The sequence below is a fragment of the Oryx dammah genome, unplaced genomic scaffold (assembly GCF_014754425.2).
Source record: "Oryx dammah isolate SB20612 unplaced genomic scaffold, SCBI_Odam_1.1 HiC_scaffold_11077, whole genome shotgun sequence".
Lineage (NCBI taxonomy): Eukaryota > Metazoa > Chordata > Mammalia > Artiodactyla > Bovidae > Oryx > Oryx dammah.
The window spans coordinates 7,343,329-7,370,420 of record NW_024080471.1 but is presented as its reverse complement, the minus strand read 5'-3'; the positions used below and the strand labels follow the sequence as shown (position 1 = coordinate 7,370,420).

At 39.7% G+C, this 27,092-nt stretch overlaps 1 protein-coding gene across 9 annotated transcripts in view; it reads right to left on the bottom strand.

Moving 5' to 3' along the window:
* The window catches only part of LOC120860498 (AT-rich interactive domain-containing protein 4B), a 139,096-nt gene extending 112,084 nt beyond the window's left edge, over positions 1-27,012 (bottom strand). For 7 of the 9 annotated variants that reach the window (XM_040236323.1, XM_040236327.1, XM_040236326.1 and 4 more), the window contains exons 1-2: positions 26,553-27,012; positions 25,683-25,737 (exon numbers count right to left, since the gene is read on the bottom strand). In XM_040236323.1, coding sequence (XP_040092257.1) covers positions 25,683-25,688 — 6 coding nt within the window. In that variant the 5' untranslated portion in view covers positions 25,689-25,737; positions 26,553-27,012. The remainder of the gene's footprint in view (positions 1-25,682; positions 25,738-26,552) is intronic. The other 2 variants (XM_040236324.1, XM_040236330.1) reach the window with 1 other exon arrangement.
* Positions 27,013-27,092: the final 80 nt, after the last annotated feature.

Below are 27,092 nucleotides of genomic sequence, written 5' to 3'. Positions count from 1 at the left end.
GTCATTCCCATTCTGTTGTTTTCCTCTATTTCTTTGCATTGATCACTGAGAAAGGCTTTCTTATCTCTCCTTGCTATTCTTTGGAACTCTGCATTTAAATGGGTATATCTTTCCTTTTCTCCTTTGCCTTTCGCTTCTCTTCTTTTCACAGCTATTTGAAAGGCCTCCTCAGATAACCATTTTGCCTTTTCACATTTCTTTTTCTCGGGGATGGTCTTGATCCCTGTCTCCTGTACAATGTCACAAAACTCTGTCCATAGTTCTTCAGGCACTCTATCACGTCTAATCCCTTGAATCTATTTGTCACCTCCACTGTATAATCCTAAGGGATTTGATTTAGGTCATACCTGAATGGTCTAGTGGTTTTCCCTACTTTCTTCAATGTAAGTCTGAATTTGGCAATCAGGAGTTCATGATCTGAGCCACAGTCAGCTCCTGGTCTTGTTTCTGCTGAGTGTATAGAACTTCTCCATCTTTGGATTTAAAAAATATAATCAATTTCGGTATTGACCATCTGGTGATGTCCATGTGTAGTCTTCTCTTGTGTTGCTGGAAAAAGGTGCTTGCTATGACCAGTGCATTCTCTTGGGAAAACTCTATTATCCTTTGCCCTGCTTCATTCTGTACTCCCAGGCCAAATTTCCCTGTTACTCCAGGTATTTCTTGCCATAATCTGGAACGAAATATAAGGTAGATAGAGAAAGAAGGACTGACTGGAAACATCAATGCTAATTCCCATTTCATAAGAATAGATCTGATTCTGGGCCAGTAAACTAAGAAAACTGAACTAAAGAGATATCCAGACTGCAGGAGAAGTTGTAGAAGAAAAGAGGAGAAGAAGAGAAAATTTCAGATGAGGATGTAAGTGAAGAGAACAACGCTACATTTACCATCCTGCATGATATTAGAAACAGCTAGTATTCATGATGGTATGTGGGAAAAGGTTTACTTATTTTTATTCTTGTATTTGCCCTAAAGTGATGAAAACACATCATATCAAGTAAATAAATCAGCAAACCAGTAAAATTTATCTTTATTCTCTACCTAGTGATTCAACTAGCAGCTAGTATTTTCATTAACAACTATTAAATGAGCCTGACAAAATGAAATCATATTCTGATTGAATTCTTGGTCTCAGAGAATTTACTCCTTTTTCCATCACAGACATTAATACATGAATTCATCATGTGCTTTATGAAAATACAGAAATACAGAAGTACACAAAAGTACACGCTGTTTTTCTTCATTTCTCTTCTCACATCACTCATCAACAAGACTACTATCTTCTTTTCATACTATCCTTCCAGTCCCCTTACTCTGCATTTACAAGGATACATGTATACAATACCACAAACTTTTATTGCCAAAGTACGTGTAAAATTAGCTTTTAGCTACACAATCTATGAATATCTTATCCTTGTATAAATAATAAAACTTTAAAAGAGAGTTCTAAATTACCATACACAATCCCAAACCACTTCCCACTGGTAATCACTTTTATCATTCGGGGATATGTCTTCCCAGATTTTTTTTCCAGAATTTTCCATTTATATACATGTCTATGTGTCCATATATAGGATTTCTGTGAATATATTTTTCATAATTGGTACTATATTTAACACATTGCCCTTCAAATTTGTTTCTTTCACACAAAAAATGTACTGGAGATCTTTCCAATCAGTAAATACTATCAAATTACTATTGTGATATAATCATTGTAGGAATTTACGATGGTTCAACTTTTCTACTAGTAAGTGGTGTCCACTTTTTCAATATCACAAACAGGCGGCAATAAACATAATTAGAACATGCCTCCTCGTGCACCTGTACAAGTGGGGCTCTAGGGCAAATGTCAAGAAGGACGATGCAGAACTGGTACTTTAAGAGATAATGGAAATTCTTCAAGAATTTCTAAAATTTAATTCTGTTGCCATGAAGATCAATACATAATGGAAAAAAGTTATTATTTGCAGCCAAGTATTCTATTCTGGGGGGCTTTCCAGGTGGCACTAGTGGTAAAGAACCTGCCTGCCAACGTCTCTGATGTAAGAGACAGGGGTTTGATCCCTAGTTCACCGGGATCCCTGGGAAGAGGGCATGGCAACCCACTCCAGTATTCTGGCCTGGAGAATCCAATGCACAGAGGAGCCTGGTGGGCTACAGTCCGTCCATAAGGTGGCAAAGAATCAGACATGACTGAGCAACTAACACTTTCACACTGTCACATTCTATTTTTGACCAAAGCTTTTCTAGTAGTACTGCAGGAGTCTCACAATCTGGCACCTTGAACACAAATCACCATTGATTTCCTCACCAGTTATTAGCAATTATGTATCTTAATGGTCTTGGGAAAAACATGGATTCATTGTGATGGTAACTGTCAAAATTAAAAACATGCATATCCACAGCCCCAAGAATATACACCAAAATTCATCCAACAGATATACTTGTATATGTGTCAGATAACATGTTCAAAGGTGTTTGTCACAGATGCAAGTCAGTAGATCTGGCTAAATCTCTAACTTAATTCAAACTGGTGATGAGTTAATGACCTTGAAAGGATATTCAATATAGGCCTTACTTTAAATAATTAATAAACTCAAAGTTCAGAAGCTATAAAAGGAAATCGATAAATTTAGCAATGAAAAACTACATAACAAAAACTACACAAAGGAAGCAAATCGAAACACAAATGACAAACTCTAAAAGGATTATAATTCGTATCTCTACAAAGAGTTAATCTCTGATTTTAAAGAACACCTAGAAATGGGTCATTTTTAAAAGGACTAACTACTGAACAGAAAAATGAACGTGAGAAGAGACAGCTGACATAAAAATAAATACAAGTAAATGGCCCTTAAATGCATAAAAAGAAGATCAAAGTCATTTATAACAGAAACGCAAATAAAATGACTCCAAGATTCCATCTTTCACTAGCAGACTGGCACAAGTTCAGAAATCTGGTAACATACTTGGCTGGTTATGTTTGGGAAAACAAACAATTATGCTGCAGGGGAGAATATAAGTCTGTATAACCTATATGAGGAAAAGCCTGAAATAATTATTTTAAAAAAATGTATATACATCCTTTAAATCAGTAACCCTACTCCTGGAAACTTATCCTATAGATACTCTTGCATACGTATGAAATAATGTATGTATAAAGTTACCTCACCTCAGAACTGATTGTAAAAGAAAAAGGTCAACAGCAACCCAAACATCCAAAAATAGGGGAGTGGTTTTAAAAAACTACATCACATCCGTAAAACTGACTAGCACCGAGCTGGCAGAAACAAGTGTGGTGCCCCAGGGTTACCTGAGGCTAAAGATGGGAGGCAGCACTGACTGCACACGGGCAGGAAGTAACTTCTTAGGGGTGATAAGAATGTTCTAAAACTGGACTGCAGTGATAAAGGCATAGCTCTATGCATTTATTTTAAAATCATTGGGTTTTACATTTATAATGATTTAATTTTTTGATGTAAAAATTATACCTCACAAGAGTGATAAGAGAACGCATGAATGAGGCACTCTCTATGTACTGGTATAGAAACATTTCCCAGATGTGTTAAGTGACACATCTGAAGAGCGCAGAATAGTAAGTATGATTTAAAAACTGAAGGTAAAAAAAAAAAAAGAGAGAGAGAGGAATAAGAAGGCAAATCTGTGTTTGTTTTTCTCTGCACAGGAAATACCGGAATGATGATGATGCATGATAAACACCAGCACAAAGAAGGAAATTCAAAAAAATGGAGGGAAAAGATGGGATGCAAGTTTTTTTTTTACTATATTACTTTATGTATTTTAAAAAACTTATCGGCCATATAAGTGTTTTAACCATTAGGAAAATTAAATGAAAAAAACAGATATTTGGACTGCAACAATATGAATATATCCACAAATAAGTTATATGTTTCTGTATTTCATTACATATTATATGTGACACAGTTTTGCAGTCATCCTGATTGTCCCCAAGAGTCTGCCTTTGTGAAGTATTTGTAGACATATGCCTACAAAAACCTCATATCCATAATATTCTGGGAATAGTTCCAAACATTCATTTCCAAAGCTGTTGATTTATGTATCGACATAGGCTCTTGAAAATTCCAAACTTCCCAGGTTATATCTACAGTGACATCTGGAAGAAACAAACCAAAAAATCCTTTTTTAAAATCACATGACCCAGTTTGATATTGAGGAGGTCAATTCATCAAGGATACCTATAAAACCTGAATTCTGACTTCTTATACTTTACTGAGCAAGATAAATGAATATACCAATTTGTAGGTAACAGTAACACAACAGGTATAAAGTGGACCCAAAATCTCTGTTGGGCAGAAAAACTGGAAATGAGTCCTCTGGGAATATACATACAGGGAAGAAAAGTTTAAGTGCCAAGAGAAGGTAGTGAGCTCAAATGAAGACAAAGCTCTTGTAAGATTCCACAATACACTCCTCATATGTACACAGCTATAACCCTCCTAAGACCTACAGAGCATCTACAAAGACTCCCCTGCTCACTCATCATGTGCCAGGCATTACGCTTTAGTAATATTTTCCAGTAGTCATGTATGGATGTGAGAGTTGGACTGTGAAGAAGGCTGAGTGCCGAAGAACTGATGCTTTTGAACTATGGTGTTGGAGAAGACTCTTGAGAGTACCTTGGACTGCAAGGAGATCCAACCAGTCCATTCTGAAGGAGATCAGTCCTGGGATTTCTTTGGAAGGACTGATGCTAAAGCTGAAACTCCAGTACTTTGGCCACCTCATGCGAAGAGTTGACGCACTGGAAAAGACTGATGCTGGGAGGGACTGGAGGCAGGAGGAGAAGGGGACAGAGGATGAGGTGGCTGGATGGCATCACTGACTCGATGGACGTGAGTCTGAGTGAACTCTGGGAGTCAGTGATGGACAGCGAGGCCTGGCGTGCTGCGATTCATGGGTCACAAAGAGTTGGACACGACTGAGTGACTGGACTGAACTGAACTGAGTATTATCCCATTTAACCTCATGACAACACTGTGACATAAATACTGTTAGCCTTGGTATCTAGGTACAGTAACTAAGGACCAACATTACACAATTCAATATCAGAGTCAAGGCCAAAGATATATATATGCAATAACAGAGGATTTCTACTTTTCCTCAGATTTTTATACATTTGAATTACTGATCACTAACAAACTTTTTGGAAGTGGAAAATTTTACAGTTAATGAAGCAGTACACATTTGAGTTTTAAAAAACCAAACATTTTAACAATACAAAGTAGACACTAAACATTTTCTATACTCCCACCACCATTAACAACCTGATACAGGTCCTTCCAGACCTTTTCCAAGAAGCATTAACACCTAATGTGCCCACTTCAATTAAACTGCTTAAAAGGAAAAAAAAACCAACACCATCAATATACCAGTCTATACCCCTTAAGTATACTAAATCAGTAAGAATTTACTTAAAAAAAAACAAAACAAAAAAAGCCAATTCAATAACACATGAGATAAAATATTTTACTTATCTAAATAGTACCAGTGTAAGCAAAAGCAAACCACTGATGGAACTTACGTAAGCCAGCACACAGAATATTCTAAAAGCATAGATACTGAAAAAACAAACAAAACAAAGAGGAAGGATGAGAGGAAGGCAGGGCCAAATAAAGTCTAGCGCCCAGCACAGCAGCACAGCCAGTTTCGTCACCGCCTACCTACTCAAGAGCTTATTTTAACATCTATTTCCATGGCAGCCAGGCATTCAGCAAAATTACACATACAAAAAACTTTTGGGATAAGATTCCTTCTTTCTCCTCCAATAGAAAAGTGCCCCATTTGGCAAATTTAAGCCACATAATCTAAAAGTTTGGCTCTGTGTTGTGATTTCAATACATCAGCTTGTAAGACATCTTTAAATAGTTGTTAACTGACTAGGGAGGAGGGTGGAATTAGCTACTGATTATCTGCAAACATCACAATCACAACGTTTAAGCAATTATATATCCATTTGCCTTCTCATGACAAAATCCAGTAAAACACTGGCAATTCTAAGAAGCAATATATAAACAAGAACTATTTACTGCCATCTAGCAGCCATCCACTGGACTTTTAAATTTGAACCTTAAAAACTCATACAAGCAGATATTAAATTTTAAAACATATGGTAAAATGATACACTGCTTTAGTTAGTGATAGAATATTGGGAGAATTATGATGTGTCAAACAGCAGCATCTTTAAAAAAAATACCCCTAGCATTTTGAAACAATGTAAACATTTTTTATCAAAAAATTAATAAGGAAAAATTAAGAGTATTCCTGAAAAATCAAAAGCAAAGTGAAGTAAATGACCTGTTTTTCAAGTTGGCAGGATAAGCACATAGGAACAAGTATTTCAAGCCAATTTAAAATAAGTATTCTGTTCTTATATCCCTAGTGGAATATAGCCTAAGGACAAAAATAACATAAAGGAATCTTAAGTTGCATTAATTAGTCTTCTTATGACTAGTAAGGATGTATTATTTCAAAATGTATATATGTTATATGCAATATATGCTTAAGTTGTTAGGAGTATTTTTAGCATAAAGGATTTTTAGCATAAAATAAAAAAGATACAAATAGAAAATAAGTCAAAATCAAAACTCTGGGGCTTCCCTGGTGGCTCAGTGGTAAAGACTCCACCTGCCAATGCAGAGATGTGGGCTCAATTCCTGGCCCAGGAAAATGCCACATGCTGTGAAGCAACAAAGCCCATGTATCGCAACTACTGAGCCTGTGCTCCAGCGCCAGGAGTCGCAACTAAGCCCACACACCCTAGAGCCCACACTCCACAACAGAAGACGATGCTGCAATGAGAAGCCCACAAACCCCACTTGGCCCCAACAGAGGAGCCCCTGTTGGCCACAGCAAGAGAAAAAAGCCTGCACAGCAACAGAAACCCAACATAGCCAAAAGTAAAAAAACAAAAAATATATATATTTAAATCTCTGTAATTTTTATGGAAATTGGAAATATCAGTAAAAGTCATCTATTTATTTCTCTTCTTTAAAAACAAAAAACAATCATTTCCTGAGTCTAAGCACTAAAAATATCTAGAAGCAATAACGAAACCAGTAGCAAGTAATACCCCTAATATCCCGACTGTGATTTCTAAAAACCATTTCTCGCTTGAAGAAACCAGGGCTTCCTGAAGAAATATCTGATTCCAAGTCTGGGACAAGAAATGTACAAGATGAACCTGAGATTCCTTGTGACAAAAAGTAATGAAGTTATCAAAAGAACATAGGAGTCCATTTGAAGAGACTCCAAACGCCCAAAGATGAGACAATTAAAGTATCACCAACAGCAACCACAACGGATGAAGACACAAATAATACATAAAAACCCATGACACTAAAACAACGAAAACAAAAACAAACAAAAGACTTCACTGGTCATTTTAAGAGCTTCCTGTAGCACCAACCCATTATTCTAGACACCAGCAAAGTCGGGGGGAAATAATCATCTATTCTGCATTTCTGTATTGCAGAGTCATTAAATATAAAGAATTTCAACTAATAAATGTAGTGGGAGTGATATAATTAAAAAACTATTTTGTAGTCCTTATACAATGAAGCAGGCAACAATCACTAGTAGGGGCTAAAATCAGAGTGAAAGTTGACAGGATGTTTGTAATAGCCAGATAAGACTGACAACCCCTAAAATCACTGACCAGTCATAGCATTAGTAACAGTGAATTAATGATATGCAGTAGAAAGAATGCCTCACCTACTATGAAGAATGCTCACTAAAAAAGCCTCTGGAACTAATGACCAGCTTACAGGAAAGTTAGGGGTTAAACAAAATCAAAAAGATGCAATGAGCCAAACAAAGAATGAGGGAAAGATTAAATGACATGGATCCTTCATCAAATGTAAGGCATGAACAGGGAGGAGACTTTACAGAATAAATGACTCGGCTTAAGAGACATAACTTTCAATTGCAACATGAGGATTTTATCTGGAACTTAATGCAAACAATCCAACTGTGAAAAACACTTTGGAGACAGAAAAATCTAAACATTTCTAACTACAGGATATCATTGCTGCTGCTGCTGCTAAGTTGCTTCAGTCATGTCCGACTCTGTGCGACCCCATAGAGGGCAGCCTACCAGGCTCCCGGTCCCTGGGATTCTGCAGGCAGGAACACTGGAGTGGGTTGCCATTTCCTTCTCCAGTGCATGAAAGTGAAAAGTGAAAGTGAAGTCGCTCAGTCATGTCCAACTCTTAGCGACCCCATGGACTGCAGCCCACCAGGCTCCTCCGTCCATGGGATTTTCCAGGCAAGAGTACTGGAGTGGAGTGCCACTGCCTTCTCCGATAGGATATCAATAGGAAATTGTTAATATTATTAGTTGTGACAATGGCATTGTACCTATGTTTTGGATAAAGATCTCTGTGAAATAATACTGGGAATTTGCTTTAAAATCCCACATGGTGATGGGGAGGGGAGAGAAGGAGCAGCAGAGTAAAAAGGATAAAACAAGAAAGGCAAAATGTTGACAACGGCTGAAGCTAAGGATGGGAAAATTAACTGAACTTCATTTTAGTATGTTTTAAGTTTCTATAATAAAGTTTTAAAGGTGTGTATCACCAGTGTGCTTGCTACCCTCAAGTGTATTCATCTCTAACAATCTGTTTTTATTACAGTCCCCAGATTTGAATATCATTCAACTTTCCAAAAATTAAAAATATTATATTTCAAATAACATATTTATATGAATCCAAATGCCAATTACTACATCATATTAAACATGCATGTAAATTACTATCTGCATTATAGTCACTGTGCCTATCCACTGGACTGGCTTCACTAATGTAAGATCTTCATTGTGCTTAATTAGGACCCCATATTTGTTTCATCAACACTTAATTCAGCTAATATGCAATCAAGGCAATTTAAGTTGTAACTGGATGGGCATGGAGATGGGGAACTAAACCACATTGTTCATACTTACCATGAAAGCTGGCTTTGATCCACACACAGAGGCATTTCATTCATTAAAAACTACAGTCTTCTAAGTCTCTCACTGTACATCTTAAAGTTTGAACTTAATCCAAGTATATATGTATAAGAAGCTTTCAGTGTTTTTCTAGGGGACAAACTGTGTTTTTAAAATTTCTAAAAGTTGAATATCCTAATAACGATAACAAATCCTGAGCGTTCGATAACAAATCCTGAGCGTCCAGTCTCGTCAAAAATTAACATCAGACACTAATACATCAAGGAGTTATTTTCTCATTTAAAAAAAACAAAACAAAAGCACTTCTTGCCTATCACCATTCACCCTTTCATTTGAGGATCCGAATCCTGGCACTGGTGTACAAGTAGAGCAGTTCTCTACAATATAATGGAAAGGAACACTGGATTATGAGTCAGGAGAGCCAAGTGAGGAGGCAGGTCTATACCAGTTTGAATTCATAATTCTTATCCATGGGTGGTAGCTGCCCAAAGCCTTAGTTTGCAAAGGAGTGTAAGGCTTCTTTTAGGACCAGCAGAAGTCTTCAGAGTCCCTCACAGTTCTTAAATGTATAATGTGTCTGGAACAAATATTATTCTCCCCATTTTACGTAACTGCCAAAGGTCCTGCGACTAGTCAAGGGGCAGCGCCGAATTCAACCCTAAAGACTCCATCCCACTACTGCTCCGTCATAAGGGTGGCGAGGCGTGCAACAGCACATCCTGAAACACACGCCTGTGTGCTTCTAATGCACCTGTAACGACATCTGGGAATGAAGGGTGGTGCTTGAATTTATCGCCTTCATTAAAATGAGGTGCTGATATTTAACTTTTTTAAAGTTAGATAATTTGAATACAGTACTATATGTGCTACCAAACTTGAATCATTCATTTATCTACCTTTTACAAAACACTATTTGATATATATAAAACAGAAATAGTTGATATATGTAAAATAGAAACCTTGAGAGAATAAATTTACAACTCAGGGCAGACAGAACTTTGTGCAACTTATTTTGTACTGATGCTGTATGAAAATAATTGTCCAGGATTTACTGCCTGTCATTCGAGTGTGATAAGGGCACTGCTAGAACTATGTAGAGGATAACTAGAGGAAAAGGACAGAAGGGTCAGAATCAGAGGATCCGCTAATGCTAGAAGAGCCAAATGATTGGTTACAACTCAATCTTCAGAAACATTCTAACTTAAATCATAGTCAGCAGCTATGTGCAAAGAAGTATGTGATAATGCAATGCAGAGAAAAGCCAACTTATTCCTACCACAGAACTGAGAAAATTTCAATTTCTTACTTGAAACATATTTGCAATAAGACAATCAGTGGCTTTCTCTTTCCATCTATATCTACAAGATAACCTAGCAAACACTCACACAGGAATGTTTTGTTATGTTTATTCTAGAGCTGTGCTGTGTGGTTAGTTGCTCAGTCCTGTCCAACTCTTTGCAAATCCATGGATCGTAGCCCACTAGGCAGCTCTGTCCATGGCGATTCTCCAGGCAAGAATACCGGAGTGGGTTGCCATGCTCTCCTCCAGGGGATCTTCCAAACCCAGGCATCGAACCCAGGTCGCCCACACTGCAGGCAGATTCTTTACCAGCTGAGCCACCAGGGAGGACCAAGAAGACTGGAGGGGGTAGCCTGTCCCTTCTCCAAGGGGGTGTTCCCAACCGAGGAATCGCACTGGGATCTCCTGCATTGCAGGAGGATTCTTTACCAGCCGAGCTACCAGGGGAGCCCCTAGAGAAATATAACTCAAATTTTAATCTGGAGACAGAAATAACAGAGATGACATATCTACCCTTAAAATTCCCTTTGACTTCAGAAAATGGTTTTCTAACAGCCATTTCCACTATCTACTACTCCAGTTTGTGAATCCTGCCTCACAGCACCACAGTTTTGAGAGCTGAAAGACTAAAAGAAAATTTAGGAAATGACAACACTAAACACAGCAATTCTCCAAGTTTAACTTCAAAAAAGAATATGAAGTTGGCACATACAAAACAATCAATCATCAGGAGTTGAGATTTAAAACTACAATTACTCAAGGCCTCTCCATTAATTATTGTCATAACTTTCTTTGAAAAAGAAAGTAGAAAAGCATACTGCTTTAAAAAATGTGTTGTATCTTTCAGACTAAAACAGAGTCAAAGCATAACACAAATTACAGTTAAGCAGTCATCTATTTTTTTCAACTCTATGCTATAAATTAACACTATCCTCAACAAACAAAGGTCTGGAAAAGCTGAATTCTAAGACAAAAGCCTGCCTTTATAAGAGTCAAATGAAAAGTAAACAACAGTAGAGAAGGCTCATTCTCTGGAAAGCCTGTGAGTCACTGACATCCTGTTCTGCTTCCAGAGGCCAAGTGTAACTCCAGGTTTTCAGACTGGAGTTTACCAAGCCCACTCACTGCTTACTGTGGAGACGACCTATCCACAAGTTAAGCATCTACCTAATACATAAGACCAACCAGAAAGCATCAGTTAATATTTCTGAGTGTATTCTATGCATGGTCTGTCTGCAATGGCATATAATTTCCAATTCCATAAAATTCCTTTGTAGCAAACAGTAAATATTAATCTCATTTTATGGAACAGCCTAAAAGGTTAAACAGATCCTGCTGAACTAAGGAGTCTGCAGTAGGCAGAATAATGGCCTCCCCAAAAATGTCTGTATCCTAATTCCCTGAATCTGTGAAATAGCAAGAGGGAATTAAGGTTGCAGACAGAATTAAGGTTACTAGCCAACTGACACTGAAATGGGAAGACTATCCTGGATTATCTGAATGGGCCCAATGAGATCACAAGGGCCCTAATATAAGTGAAAGAGGGAGGTAGAAGCAGTGTCAAAGCCAGAGAGATTTGAAGATACTAAGCTGCTGGCTTTGAAGACAGAGGAGTGAACACAACCAACAGTATGTGTACAGCCTCCAGAGGCTTGAAAAAGCAAGGAACATTCTCCCCGAGAGACCAAGGAAGGAATTCAGTTCACTGAGACCCAGTTCACATTTCTGACATACAGAACTATAAAATGATAACTCTGTGTTGTTTTAAGCACTAAATATTTGGCAACTTGTTATAGCAGCAATATGAAACAAACACAGCCTAAATCTGTCACCATTCTGCAGGAATTTGCTAAAGTTTGTGAACAACACAGGTAGTAGCAGTAAAATTTAGCAGTGATTTGTTTCCTCTGTCCTGTTCAGTGCTTCAAAATTCAACTTGTATACTCTTACATAATAGTTTCTTTACATCTTAAAAAAAAAAAAAAGTACATAGGAATTAATCCTGAATTTTAAAATATTTTTAAAAAATATACCAGCAATTTAAAAAATAAATAAAATAAAATAAAAATATACCAGCAATTTATAGATCAATAGAATCAAGTCCTAACAAGTAAATAGAGGATATTTCAGACAAGTAAACTTATAACTTAAAAGAATGTTACCAAAGTTATAGATACTTTTTTTGGGTGGGCATGAGTAAGGAAAAGTGTAGGACACTTTTTTAGCCTAGATAACCTTCCATGCTGTTACATGGCAGGAGAGTTGGGGTCTAAATCCACAGGTCCAAACGATCTTTAAAATTCTCTTCTGACTCTATAAGCCATAGTGTTTCAATTCAAATTACTCATGAAAATATACCCTGACAATTCATTTTTCTCCTACTTTAAAATATCTTCAAGCCTTGTACTATTTTCCTCTTACTTACAATTTCAAGCTAGAATAGGTTCTCCCAGAGAAACTAAGTCCACTGTAGTTCATTTTAATATATTTTCATATAATTTCTTCTACATTTAAGAGAATAGGATAAATTCCCCTAAAATATTTACTATCACAATGCAAATAAGTTTTAGCTTTAAAACTGTCCCTTTCAATGAAAGTAGGTAAACGGTTTCTAAGCTATACTTGCTATTCCATAAGCCCATCAAAAGGTCACGGAATGATAACACCTTTCTAACTCACGGGTAACTAGTGGAAAGCGGCATGGTTCCATTTACTAACAGAAGAACAGATTCTGCCATAAGTTTAGTGTGCCCGTGGGCAAATCACTCAACATCTTTGCATCTGCTTCTTCAACCATAAAAAAGGAAAAATGCTGCTGACCTGCCTCAAAGGGACGTTATAAGAAATTAATGATTATGAAATTTTACAAACGTAATGTGCCATTTAAAAACCTAACTATAGTGCTTAAAAAAAATACTTTACAAACCACATGTTCTGACTAAGCATCTGCTGGGGTCATTACCTAGAGTGGTCTGTCCCAAAGTAACCTTTCTAATAAACGCTACTAGAGATCCCAAGAACATTAGCTTCTTCAGAAACAGGCATATAGCACGGGATGTTCCCTCACTACCTCCCACGGCTTACCTTTTAAGAGCAATCTCATGCAATCAGATTTCACTAACAGCAGCTGTAATAATAATCTATAGAGTTATGAGAGACTATCATAAATGCTACAGAGGACTGGGTCTATTCACCACCTAGTAGTACTAGACATTCAAATAAATTAATAATACCTACTGAAAGTGGAGAGCAAAAAAGTTGGCTTAAAGCTCAACATTCAGAAAACAAAGATCATGGCATCTGGTCCCATCACTTCATGGGAAATAGATGGGAAAACAGTGGAAACAGAGTCAGACTTTATTTTGGGGGGCTCCAAAATCACTGCAGATGGTGACTGCAGCCATGAAATTAAAAGACGCTTACTCCTTGAAAGAAAAGTTATGACCAACCTAGATAGCGTATTCAAAAGCAGAGACATTACTTTGCCGACTAAGGTCCGTCTAGTCAAGGCTATGGTTTTTCCTGTGGTCATGTATAGATGTGAGAGTTGGACTGTGAAGAAGGCTGAGCGCCAAAGAATTGATGCTTTTGAACTGTGGTGTTGGAGAAGACTCTTAAGAGTCCCTTGGACTGCAAGGAGATCCAACCAGTCCATCCTAATGGAGATCAGCCCTGGGATTTCTTTGGCGGGAATGATGCTAAAGCTGAAACTCCAGTACTTTGGCCACCTCATGACAAGAGTTGACTCATTGGAAAAAACTCTGATGCTGGGAGAGATTGGGGGCAGGAGGAGAAGGGGACGACCGAGGATGAGATGGCTGGATGGCATCACGGACTCGATGGACATGAGTCTGAGTGAACTCCGTGAGTTGGTGATGAACAGGGAGGCCTGGCGTGCTTCGATTTACGGGTCGCAAAGAGTCGGACATGACTGAGTGACTGAACTGAATTGAATACCTGGGCTTCCCAGGTGGCTCAACGTTAAAGAATCCATCTATCAATGCAAGAGATGCAGGTTCAGTCCCTGAATCAAGAAGACCCTCTGGAGGAGGAAATGGCAAGCCACTCCAGTATTCCTGCCTGGAAAGCCCCTTGGGCAGAGGAGACTGGCAGGCTGTAGTCCATGGGGTCACAAAGAGCTGGACACAATTGAGCAACTGAGCATGCATGCACTGAATGTCTACTGAGTGCTGAACACCACTAAGCAAGGCCTATACTTATCTGCCATTAACGTAAAGCTAAAGATACATGGCATTGCCCTAAGTAAATCATTTGGTAGTAGAGAAAATAGCATACTGAATGCAAATAAAATCTTTCTAAGGGCATCAAAAAAGAGTGACATATATCTTCTATAAATTGATATAGAAAGATGTAAAAACAGCCACAGAACAATATGCAAAGTATAAGCCCATTTTTGCAAAACCAAACATATCCAAAAATATATAAGTTTACCCGTGCAAGGAAAAAGTTATGGAAGAATATACCCCAAACTTTTAAATCAAGCTACCAACAGGAAGAAGGTAATGACTTTTACTATTCACTGTATACATTATCTTTCTGTAATTTTTTAACATTTACAGCAAACTGAAATTGCTTTCATACTTTAAAAAAATATATTTAATTTTGCTAGGAACAGGACAGATTAGTTTAGAAAAGTATTTCTCCAAATTGAGGCAAAGCAAAATTAGGTGACTTACTAAGTGTGAAGCCCTCTGACACTGAACAACTTTTTAAAAAAATCATTGAACATACGGCTGCCCTGGCAGTCCAGTGGTTAGGACGCTGCGTTTTCACTGCAGGAGGCCTGGGTTCAATCCCAGGACCGGGAATTAATGCCACAAGCCAAGGGGCCCAGACAAGAAAAAAAGAAATCACTGAACAACTTTCAACAAGGATATTCAGATTAAAAAAATGAAATGGGACCTTGGATGAGATACACTTAGCAAGATAAAACTGAAAATATAAAAAACTAAATTTTTTAAAGCTCCCAAATAGGTATAAGCCAAGCTGCCTCATTTAAACTCTGGGAGCAATAGTAGCTCTTTGTCATTGAGCCTGTTCAGTTTTCCTTTTACTCTCTCGGGTAGAGACAGACTCAGGCTTGGCAGGGCCCCAGGCCTCGTACACCCCACCCCCACAGCGCGCCTCGCCAGAGCAGCTTCAGGTGACTAACCGCCACATCCGAACAGTGATCAGATCAGATGGTGAGAAGAAAAAAAGACTTTTCCTATAAGCAAGGCTGGATGTGGATGCTTGCTTAGAAAATGAACATCTCCAGTGGCTCACCTAATCCAACAAAAAACCTCTAGGCTTGGAAGTAAAATTTACTTTCCCTTCAAAGAATCCCATCTAGACAAGCCAGCAGCAAATTAGAAGAAAGGTCAAGTATTTACTAAGAGAAGATTCTGCATCAGGAAGGGCTAGAATAAATAAAGGTCTGAATGGAGGCAGAGTTCTTAGAATAAAGAAATCTGGTTTTCACCTTCCCTTGAACAGTCTTTTTAAGGATTTCACAAAGACAGTAATAACAGGCTTCAATCTTAATCACAAAACTGTAACTTCTTCCCCCAACTTCCAAATCAACCTTTAAGTTAAAAGAGACTAGAGTCACTGTATCACCCCCAAAGCATTTCAACTCATAAGCATTTACACCTTCTTTCCATGAACTAACAATAATAGCTTCAATTTATGGAGTAGATCGTGTCATTACACTTAGTCACCCCTAACAGCCCCATGAGGTAAGCGTTACCACCATTCCTCATAAGACAGGACACCAGCCTTCCTAGAAAGTTAAAGAAAACTGCCCACAACTTGGCAAGTGTGAGAGTCCCAATTTAATCCCAAGCAGTCTCGATGAAAGAATCCTCACTCTACCCATTTATAAAAGAAGTGACAACTTTTACCAGAATAATGCAGCTACCATGTACTGACTACTCAGAACATGTACAGTTTAAGTTAAATGTTATTTCATTTAATACTTACACAACCTTGTAAGGTAACTATCAATATTACTATCCCACTTTGCAAGAAAATGAATCTGATGTTTACTTTCACTTCAAAAATAAACAACTTTCCCCAAACTTCAACAGCCAGAACACAGAAAGACAGCCCTGGGAACAAGACCTCTCTCTTTCCAAGCCATATGCTCTCAATCACTAAGCTACACTATTTACTGGGCACTTTTAACTAAAAAAAGATGGTTTTTATAGTCATTTTCAAGTATAACTTTTACTATCAGTATAAGGTAAGTCTTTTCTTTAAATGCCATTTGGTCTAAGATTTGATGATTTATAATGTTCATTTCTGTTATTAAAGAAAATGACAGAAATCAGTGTGACTTTAAGTGAAACTTACTGAATAGTTACCAATGACATTCTTCTAAGCAAGTATGCCCTGCAAGATTATCAAACTAGGAGACAGCAGTCCACTGTTCGTCAAAACCTTGACATCGGACTTTAAATATCCTATAGTTAGTTAAGTCACACTGCCAAAAACTCATCTATAAATTAGGGGAAAAAATGGCTTAAATAAGAAAAGTCTACATAAAGTATCTATCTCACTGTCCCATATAGTCTGTTTTCTGACACACTGCAATAGTAAAAGACTATGTACAAATTATTATTCTCTCAAGTGATAGCTATATTTATAACTTAAAAGTGATCCATTACTTTCTGTAAAGATTTTCTTCCTTCAAATGATAATCATCACCCCAAAGAATCTCTCTACCACCAGACTGCCAGCACCAATGTTAAGGTGGAAAGATACACCAGGCAGAGTAATGTAGAATTGTATCTTTATCTTCAAGTGTCATAATGCTCAGTACATCTAGTTATTCACAGTTAGATATTATCCTCAGAGTAAGCCAAGTGTTGGTTTAAAACTTTCTTTTCTGCCTCTTTTATTTTGTCCCTTAGTCCTATTAACCAACCTAAAACATGACTGTTAGTATGTGAGGTGAAGAAGAAGTTGGTTTCTCGGTCTCTGTGAACGGACCCTAGTAGATTTGTCTTTTATCTTCTGCTAAACTGTTTACATACTTCTTTAAACTCACTTTTCCTCCCCAAACTTGAATGCTGTCTCCAATTTTAGTATGAAAATTATCAGATTTCTAGAAACACATTATCTTCCATGGGAAATGTGAACATCAAGATTTCCTGCACTCCTCAATTTTTATAACAAAAGCTCTCTTTTAAAATTAAACATACTAATTAGCAGTTTAAGAGGTAACAAATATACTGACTTATTTTCATGTTAAGTAATAAATGAAAATATTTCAGTCATCTTGGGAACAAAAGCTTGTTATTTACAGCTCATGTTTCATTTAACGTCCACTAGGTATTAACAAGTCCCCAAAGTTTCTTTCCTTTTTCTTTCTTTTTCTGAAAGAAAAAGACTTTTTAGTATTTTCTTTTGTCTTCTGTATTCAAAATAAGTTACAAGCTAAAGAGCTCTGCACTGAAGTATCAATAAAAAATTTTAAGTAATTCTACTTGCAATATATGCCTTATCAAAATCCACACCTTCTAGAATCGGCAGTATTTAAGTATCACAAAGATTTTGGCCCTCTCCGGCCCACAGATGACTGTGGCCGTCATCTCACCCAGAACACCGGTGCATGCTTTGCACGAACGCAGCGACATCCTTGTCCTGTGACACTCAAATGAAGGTGCCACCAGTCCTGGTTTAAACAACTCACCCAAAATGAAAGTCTGCCATGGTTTTAAATATTCTTAACTAAACACCTAACAGAGCTGACTCTTAAGCAACACTGGTGGGGGGACTGGAGGGGCAGCTGAAATCCTGATGTAACTTTACAGTCTGCCTTCTGTATCTGCAGATCCACATTCTTGGATTCAGCTACCCAGGCACTGTGTAGGATGACTGTGTATCTGTTGAAAAAACTTCTTGAATAAGTGGACCCAAGCAGTGCAAACCCATGTTATTCAAGGGTCCACGATATAGCATATCCATATTTTGAGTTTAGTCATATTTCACCAAGCAATACACTAGTCAGCAATTTTCACAAATGTAAAATATATTTTATAAATGTATTCAATATAAATGTTTATTTCCAAAAATTATGCAGCCCTAATTTCCTCATAAAATCCCAGCTTTCCAGTTATTCATCTACATCTTGGTACCCTCCTTGACTTTCCTCTACATTCAACCTGACAAGAACTCCTTTCGGCTCTTTGGCTCTATCTTCAAACCACACCTAGAAGCCGACCATTCCACACCTCCCTCGTTGAGCAGCCACCATCCTTTGTGACTACAGCTTTTTAACTCGTCGGCTTCCGTCTTGTAGACTTGCCCACAGCCTGTTTTTAACACAGCAGTTAGTGATCCTTTAAAAACATAAGGAAAATCAGCCACTCTGTAATGAGACTGCATCATTCTGTTCAAAACCCACAAGTGCTCCCTATTTCTATCAGAGTGAAAGTTAAAATCCTCACAAAGGCCTTCAGGTGATCGGCTCTGATGTGCTCCATCCCCGCCGTGCAGCCCCCTTTACCTGCCTGACCCCGTCCACTTCTGATCTCCTTCCTTCCTTCATCCGCTCCAGCTACCCTAGCCTCTGTGCAGGTCACCGAACACGTCCAACTGCCTTTGAGGCCACATGAGTAACTCCCTTACGTCCTTCTCTCAAGTATTTGCACAAACGTCTTCTCGATAAACCCTACTTGACCACCTTACTTCATGCTACAACCTATCCACCTCATATTCTCTGTCCTCCTTACCAAGCTCCCCTCTTATTTCTCTACTACTGACCACCTAACAAATTAGAGAATTGATTTATTATGTTTATTCTTACTTGTCTGCCCCTCACCTCATCTTAAAAGGTAAGATCCACAGGGCTAGGACTTTCTACCTGTTTTGCTCACTGGATATATCCTAAATGGCTAGACTGGAGACTAGCACGCAAGGATTCAATAAATGTTGAGTGAATTTTTTAAATGGCCAACTCTTCAGTGGCCACTTTCTACAACACAAAACACTCAGCTCTCAATAGGGTTACCAGAGGTAGCATCACTCCTCTGAAAACTGAAAGGTCCACTCCTAAGAACCCCCAAAATGGAAAATGTACATTCACACTAAAGCCTGAAACAAATGTTAACAGCAACATTACTCATAATAGGCAAAAGTAGAAATAAATGAACCAACAAAATGTGGTATATCCAAGGAAATGGAATATTATTCAGCAATTAAAAGGAATGAAATATTGACACAGGCCTCAGAATGAATGAATCCTGAGACTATTATGAGAGGTGTAAGAAGTCAGACACAAAAGGTCACGTATTATATGATTCCATTGCTAGAAAATGTCAAGAACAGGCAAATTAATCTTAGAGACAGAAAGTAGATTAGTGATTGCCAGAGGAAGGACAGAGGGAAGGGAGAACAAAGAGTGACTACTAGTGGATAACAGGTCTCTCTGGGGAAGATGAAAATGTTCTGGAGTTAGACAGCAGTGACGGAAACGGTCTGTGAAAAGTACTGAACTGTGTACTTTAAAAGGATGAATTGCGGGACTTCCCTGGTGGTCCAGGGGTTAAGACCCTGCATTACCAGAGCAGGGGGCCTGGGTTCAACCCCTGGTCCGGGACTAGATATGGCATGCCGCGACTGAAGACCCTGCAATGCTACAGCTGAGACCTGGCCTAACAAAACTTATAAATGCATACCTTTTAAAAGGGTGAATTTTACCTCATTCCCTAAAATTCAAAAGCAAAACAAAACAACAGGGAGGACTGCTCAGTTCAATGTTCACTGCCCACTAACAATGGAAGACTAAGAATGAGGAGTGTCAATATTTGGGCCACGTGGTGCAGAGCCCAATCACTGGAGAAGACCTGACGCTGAGAAAGGCTGAGGGCAGGAAAAGAACAGCTGACAGAGGATGAGACAGCTGGATGGCATCGCCGACTCGACGGACATGAGTCTCAGCAAACTCTGGGACACAGTGAAGGACAGGGAAGCCTGGTGCTCCAGTCATGGGGTCGCAAAGAGCAGGACCCAACTGAGCGACTGAACAGCAACAAAGAGTTGGGAATGGCTTCTTGGCTGTACTCAGTTCCAAGAATCTATCCACCAACAAATCACAGCAAAAAGATTTTTTTAAAGCGACTGGGGATGGGAGGGTTAGTCATCTATAAACAGCAGTAAGCAGAAACCTCATAGTCAATTCATTACACTCCTATATCCCCACCTTCAATACAACCATTTCCCACACCTGGTCTACCTCCATCTCTCATCAAACTGACTGGCGGCTCGTCTCCCTTCTTCCACTCCCACTCCCCTGCAGCTGACCCCCTACTCAACCACTTCATTGTCTGGCTTGAGACTTTTCAGCGACTTCCTAGCACACTCAGACTTTAAGTCCTTACATGACCTACATGGCCCTACATTGTTCTGGCCCTTGTGAGCTCTCAAGCCTCATCTCCTCCCACTTCAGCCCTAAAGGACACCTTCCTGCTCCTTAAACATTTCAAGATTAAACATCTAACCTAAAGTCACACTCTTGGTCACTCTACCCTTTTATCCTGATTCTGCTTCATCTCCCTTCATAGAACTTACCACTTTTTTCTTTTGGTTTAGTGTCTATCCACCCTAATACAGTCGACCCTTGAACAACACAAAGATTAGGGGCCCTACTCTCCCCATGCAAGGGAAAATCCATGTATAACTTCAGACTCCCCCCACATTTAACCACTAATAGTTCAATGTTAACCAAAAGCCTTACCAATAACATGCAAAGTCGATAAACACATATTTTGTATATGTATTTTACACGGTATTCTTACAATAAAGTAAGCCAGAGAAAAGAAAATATTATTAAGATCATAAGAAAGAGGAAATACATTTATACTACATATACCTGTATTTACTTCCCTGGTGGCTCAAATGGTAAAGTGTCTGCCTACAATGCCGGAGACCTGGGTTCGAACCCTGTGATGGGAAGATCTCCTGGAGAAGGAAATGGCAACCCACTCCAGTATTCTTGCCTGGAGAATCCCATGGACGGAGGAGCCTGGTGGGCTACAGTCCACGGGGTTGCAGAGAGTCAGACACGACTGAGTGACTTAACTATCACTATCGCTATCCCTAATATTTATCAAAAACTCACGTACAAGTGCAGGTTGAGCATCAACTGTGAAGTCCACAAGGGTTAAAAATTCTTATTTTGTTTACTGCTGTATCCTCAATACCTACAGTCGCATCTAGTACAAACAAGGCACATGGTATCTCTTCAGTGACTGAATTTACAAGGTAAGCTAGCAAAAACACATTCTTCTGTGAAATATCTACCACATTTTAAAAAATTACAATAAGCAAAGGATTAGAAATGTGGACAGGAAACAAGTCAGTGTTTTACAAAATTATTCATCAAAAAGATCACAAGTTTATAGCACATAATACATTTGCCATATTATGGGTCTAAGTACCCTGAAATATCATGAATATTAACTATGAGGTTAACACTCACACTGGATTAACCAAGCCTCCGATTTCTCTTCATTCTACCTGCTCCCTTACTCTTATATCTTAATTAGTTAAGTCCACTTGGATGCGGACCTCCTACAGGTCCCTTGAATACTCAAAACCTTATTCATGTTTACTCCAGTCACAGCATAGTTCAAAATAAAATAACATCTATCTCATACTCCAAGACAGAAACCTCCCTCTTCCTCCTACCCCAGGGTGAGTTGCTGGTCCTCAATTTCACTTCCTGGATATTTCACATCTATTCCCTATGGTTCTGCTCCCGTGGAATCAGCTCCTTAGTCACTTCTTACTTTGATTTATCACCTGGAACTAAGTCTCCCATGAATTAGCTGGAACTAAGTCTCCCATGAGTCAGCTCCTTATTCACTTCTCACTTTGACTTATCACCTGGAATTTCCAGATTTTCCATTCAGATTTCCCTTTAGATATTTCACTACAATACTACCAAAGTGATCTCTCTCTAGTATAAGCCCAGTATCCTTACATTCAGTGGGTCCATGTAGCTTTGCAGAACTTTTTCGGCTCCCTGACTTATTTTCATCGCCCGTCACTGCCCTCCTATTCCCACCCCCAATGCATCACACTTTATGTCAACCTCAGCCACACTGAACTACCTACAGTTTCCAGATACATCATCTTGTATTTTTCCTTTATTTTCCAGTATGTTGTTCCCTCTCTGAAACACTCTTTTCTACTCTTCTTACCTAGCGAAAGCTTTAACTTTCAGCTTAGAGGCCAAGTCTACCAGAGAACTTTCCGTGGCTCTCTGCTTTAGATGTCCTCTTCTGTCCTTCCACTGCACTCATCACAAATACTATACAGCAAAAAAACATTTGTATAATTCAGTAGGTACCATTTGTTTTATTCTTCTGTGTCTTCAACTAAATTACGAGCTCCTTGAGAACAGGACTGATGTCATTTACCTTCCCGTCACACTCCCGGACACAGGGAAGGGGTTGTTGTTAAGTGAAAGATTTATAAAATGGGGAGAGAGAAAAGAAGGACAAGTGAGGAGAGGAAGGAAGAAAAAAAAAAGAGGAAGGAAAGGTAGAAGGGAGAGAGGGAGGGAGAGAGAGGAAAGGAGAAGGGTGGCGTGGGGAGAGGGACTGAGAACACTCACACAAACAAAGGATATTTCAATAGGCATGTGCAATCAATCCATGATTTTTATGTGGTCTCAGACAGTGATTACTGAGGAGTGAATGGTACATCTGAAAAAGCCCATCTCCCCAGATCCTAAGCACAACCATCTGAATCACTTATCCCCTAAAGATTCTGAAATGCCTACTCTATTCCACATCCACTTGAAAATTTACTGCAGTGTAATGAGAAATGTTAATAACATGCATGATATAAAAGCAAAAAAAAAGAAATTTAGAAAAAAGCACAAAATGTAACTGACATAATTAAGTCTTAGAATTATTTACAGACTTCAATAATCTATCATTTCCTCACAATGTGCTATCAATGACATTGAAAGGTTTATCACAAGTATGAAAAGTACGCCCAACATAACGGCAACGTCATGATCTATGTTAAAGCACAAAACCGCTGTTATAGCCATATTTCTCAAAAACACACCGGGCAGAACCACGAGATATGGTAAAGGGGCTTTATTTATTTAAATAAATTCTTAAAGGCAGTACTACAGGAAAATTGCTTCTAAAACATACAACATTTAAAATGATATGTATATTTTTCCTTGCCTTGGGACTCTAAAGCAACAACCAAAAAAGTGTATTCCACACTTTTTCAGTTACCTCAATACGCTGTCACTTAATAAAATTTACTGTGACTAGGAAGACAAATAATAGGAACTTAAAAGCTTGCTACAAAGTACGAATTTCTTTGGTAGATCTGACAATTGGCCTAAGTCCTTCCATGGCTTAGTTATTACAATATAGAGACTGGGAACACACAAAAGAGAAAATCTAAAGTCTAATATAATCAATACTACATACTTTTTGAATTACAATTCTGTTAAAGCAAATAACCATGGGCAGCCTCTCAACTTTTTAAGTTGAAAGAAATAAGCTAAGTTTTTAGAACTTATGATTACTAGTAGATTCCCAAAGAGAGGACTTACTGTACTGATAAAAACAGAAGTTCTTCTTGTATAAAATTAGGAGATTATTTTAACAATTCTTTCTTTTTAACATTACTAGTAACTTTTTGTTTAAAGGCAGTAATAACAGAAATGCTGAATCTTTAAAATGAGTTCTAAAATAACAATAAAAATTGCATTTGCCTAATACTATGAAACTTTCAAGCTGAAGTTTCCAACGTACTTTCATTTTTTAAAAAGGTTTAAAAAAAAAAGAAAATGAAAGGAAGAGAGAAAAAGAAAATCTAAAAGACTTTCAACTTAGTACATTTCCTTTAACCAAAAATTAACATAGTACCCTAGATGTGCCAGGCACTCCACTGGAAACTTTGACAGATTACAACATTTATTCCAAACTAACTCCTGTATTATTCACCCTATAAACTTAAATCATTCAACCCAACACTTTTCTATAGAAATTGCTGTCCAATGCCAAAGAAGATATTTTTTCCTAAAAAATTTACTTGTCACTGTTTCACACAGATCAGACAGAAGGTGACGGAGCTAGCATTTTTAGCATGGTTAACAAAAGGGATTCATTTCTGAAACATCACTGTTTTTTTTATTTACATGAAGGTGAAATAGTAATTCATCAGATTTAAACTGTTTCATGTAGCAGTTTATAGCACCTCAAACTCAAAAAGAAAACAACCTAAAAAAAAAAAAAGACTGAATTTAACTACTTTGTATAGCTAATAAATATTTAAGTAGTCACAGCTTTCACTTTCTACCATGAGCAAGTACTCCAAATCTTAATTTGGATGCAGTACTATAAAAGTGGTCCTGATTCTGAAGAGAATTAAAGATTTTTTTTAAGTAATTCAAAGGACTGTCAAAAGTAGCTGGAATTTACATTTTAACATACTAACTGTTGCATTTCTATCCCTGTGAAAACCCTCTACTCTTTTCAAGCTCTTCTGAGTTTGTAATGGATGAAAACTACCTGCTAGTCTCTAAGTTCCACTAGTTGAATCTAAACATTTCAGATATCTAAGGCTTTTCATCCTAAAGTGCGTTAAAAAATATGGCAGCATTCAATCACATATTCTTTAAAGTGAAAAAACAACCTGTACTAAGTTTATGACTATAATTTCTTCAACCATTTAAGCAAACCATACTTTTTTAGACAATATCCTCCATTCAGTTAACATGTTTACATTTAAAAGGAATCTGGCAATCGGTTTTATCACAATGCAATACAGCATCTGATAATTTATAGACCTAATGGATCAGCAGAGGAAAACACACCATATAATCCTATATCCCTGGAAATACAAGGAACAACAAACTGCTGTCTTTGAATTATGAAAAGATCACCAACATTCTCTTCAAAAAATCTTTCAATTAAGATTATATTTAATTCTCCTAAGCAAGGAGGTCTTCTGTTAAAAATTCACAATACTGTTCACACAATAAATGACATGTTCTTTCAGCAGTGTAACCGATAGAACCACAATACAGTTCAGTTTCTAGAATCAGATTACTTGACCTGCTTTTAAAACACTTAAATTCACGCAGCTATTTCTCTCATTCCCCGCAAAAAGAGGTTCTATAAGGAAAAATCATCCTCAGCGAGATATCCTATAACCGGCTCCAACTCCACAGCAAAGCCCACCGATATCCACACCAGCTGACCCTCGTCGTCTCCGGGGACGAGCTCGGGCACCAAGCCACCACACACACCTTCCTCAGCAAAACTCGGAGGGGCCCCCTACCCGAACTCAATCCAAGCCCCCACTTCCTAGATTCTCTAGCCCCCGAGGCTCGTCTTCTGGAGATCTTACCTTCATGATGATCCTGGGGCCGCGATCTCCCCGAAAATACCAGATTCACCTGCACCTGGAAAAGAAACAAAAGACACCCCGTCAACATCACGGGCACCCCTCTGCACTGGCGGAGGCGGAGGGACTCCAGCGAAGCCTGCACGCCGAAAAGGAGCTCAAGGAGGCGTCAGCCCCCGAAACCACCAAACGCCGATCCAGGGTCCCCTCTGGCCCCGCCATCCCCGCAAACCCGGCCACCTACACAGCTCGACAGCTTCCCGTCCCCATTGTCGGGACCCGACGGAGTTTCCCGTCTCCGACAATGACGCCATTTCTGTCAGAGAAGAAACTCACAACAAGCCTGGGGGCCGGCGCGGGGCCGGCCGCCCTCCTGCCCGAGGGCCTCCGCGCCGTTCCGGCAGCTCCCCCTCGAAAGGGCCGCGCACCCCAAGTCCAAGCGGGCGCAAGCCGGGCCTGGGGGAGCACAGCAGGGGCGACGGACGGGGCCGGGCGGGCCGCGAGGTGCACCGACCAGCCGCAGAGCCTCAGCCCACGTCCCGCTCCGAGATGGACACCCGACAAGTGGGAGCGGGATCCGAGGGGACGGCGAGAGCGCCGAGGGGGCCAGGAGGCGGCAGAGCTCCCCCACCGACCCGGGCCCCCCACCGCGGCCGAGGGACGGCTAAAGCGCTGAGTGTGCGGCCGCCAGGCTGGGGGGCGACTCGGACTCGGCAACTGCGGGGGGCGGGGGAGCTCCACGGAGGCCGAGGCCCCGAATTTCCGTGCCCGGGGAGACCACCAAAGCGACCTTCCCCGGGTCCTCGGCCGGGCCCAGTGACTCCCTTAAAGACCCCCTTACGAGACCGCGAAAGCCTCAGAAAATGTCCCTACCTTCCTCGGAGGCGAGCTCCGACCCTGGCACGTCCAGAGTCCCCTCCCCTGCTCCCCCCCAAAACCAGCAGGCCCGGGGGAGAGATGGGGGAAGAAGGGCGGCGGGTCCAGCGGTTGCTGAGGCTGAAGCTCCGGCTCCTCCTCCTCCCGCGGCGGCGACTGGTACCTTTGTTTGGCGGCCGCTCGGGCTCCCTCGCTGGGGGGAGGGGGGACGACGAAAAATCTCTCCCGGACTGGAGGTCTGGGCCCCCAATCGCGCTGCCCTCCAGAGGACGGCGGCGACAGACCCTCTGCGACTCCCTCCGAGCAAAAGTCCAGGCGGTGGCCGTGGCAGCGGCAAGCTTAAGCTGAAGAGTCTCCCTCCGCTCCGGCGCCCTAGCTCCTCACTCCGGACTCGACTGACGGGCAAACATCGCTTCCCCCCCCCACCCCAAGTCCCCCCCCTTCCCTCCTTTCTCCCCTCCCCTAGACTTTTTTCCCCTCCCCTACCTCTTTCCCGGATGGCTTCTTAGACGACCTCGGATTGGTTAGGCTTCTTTA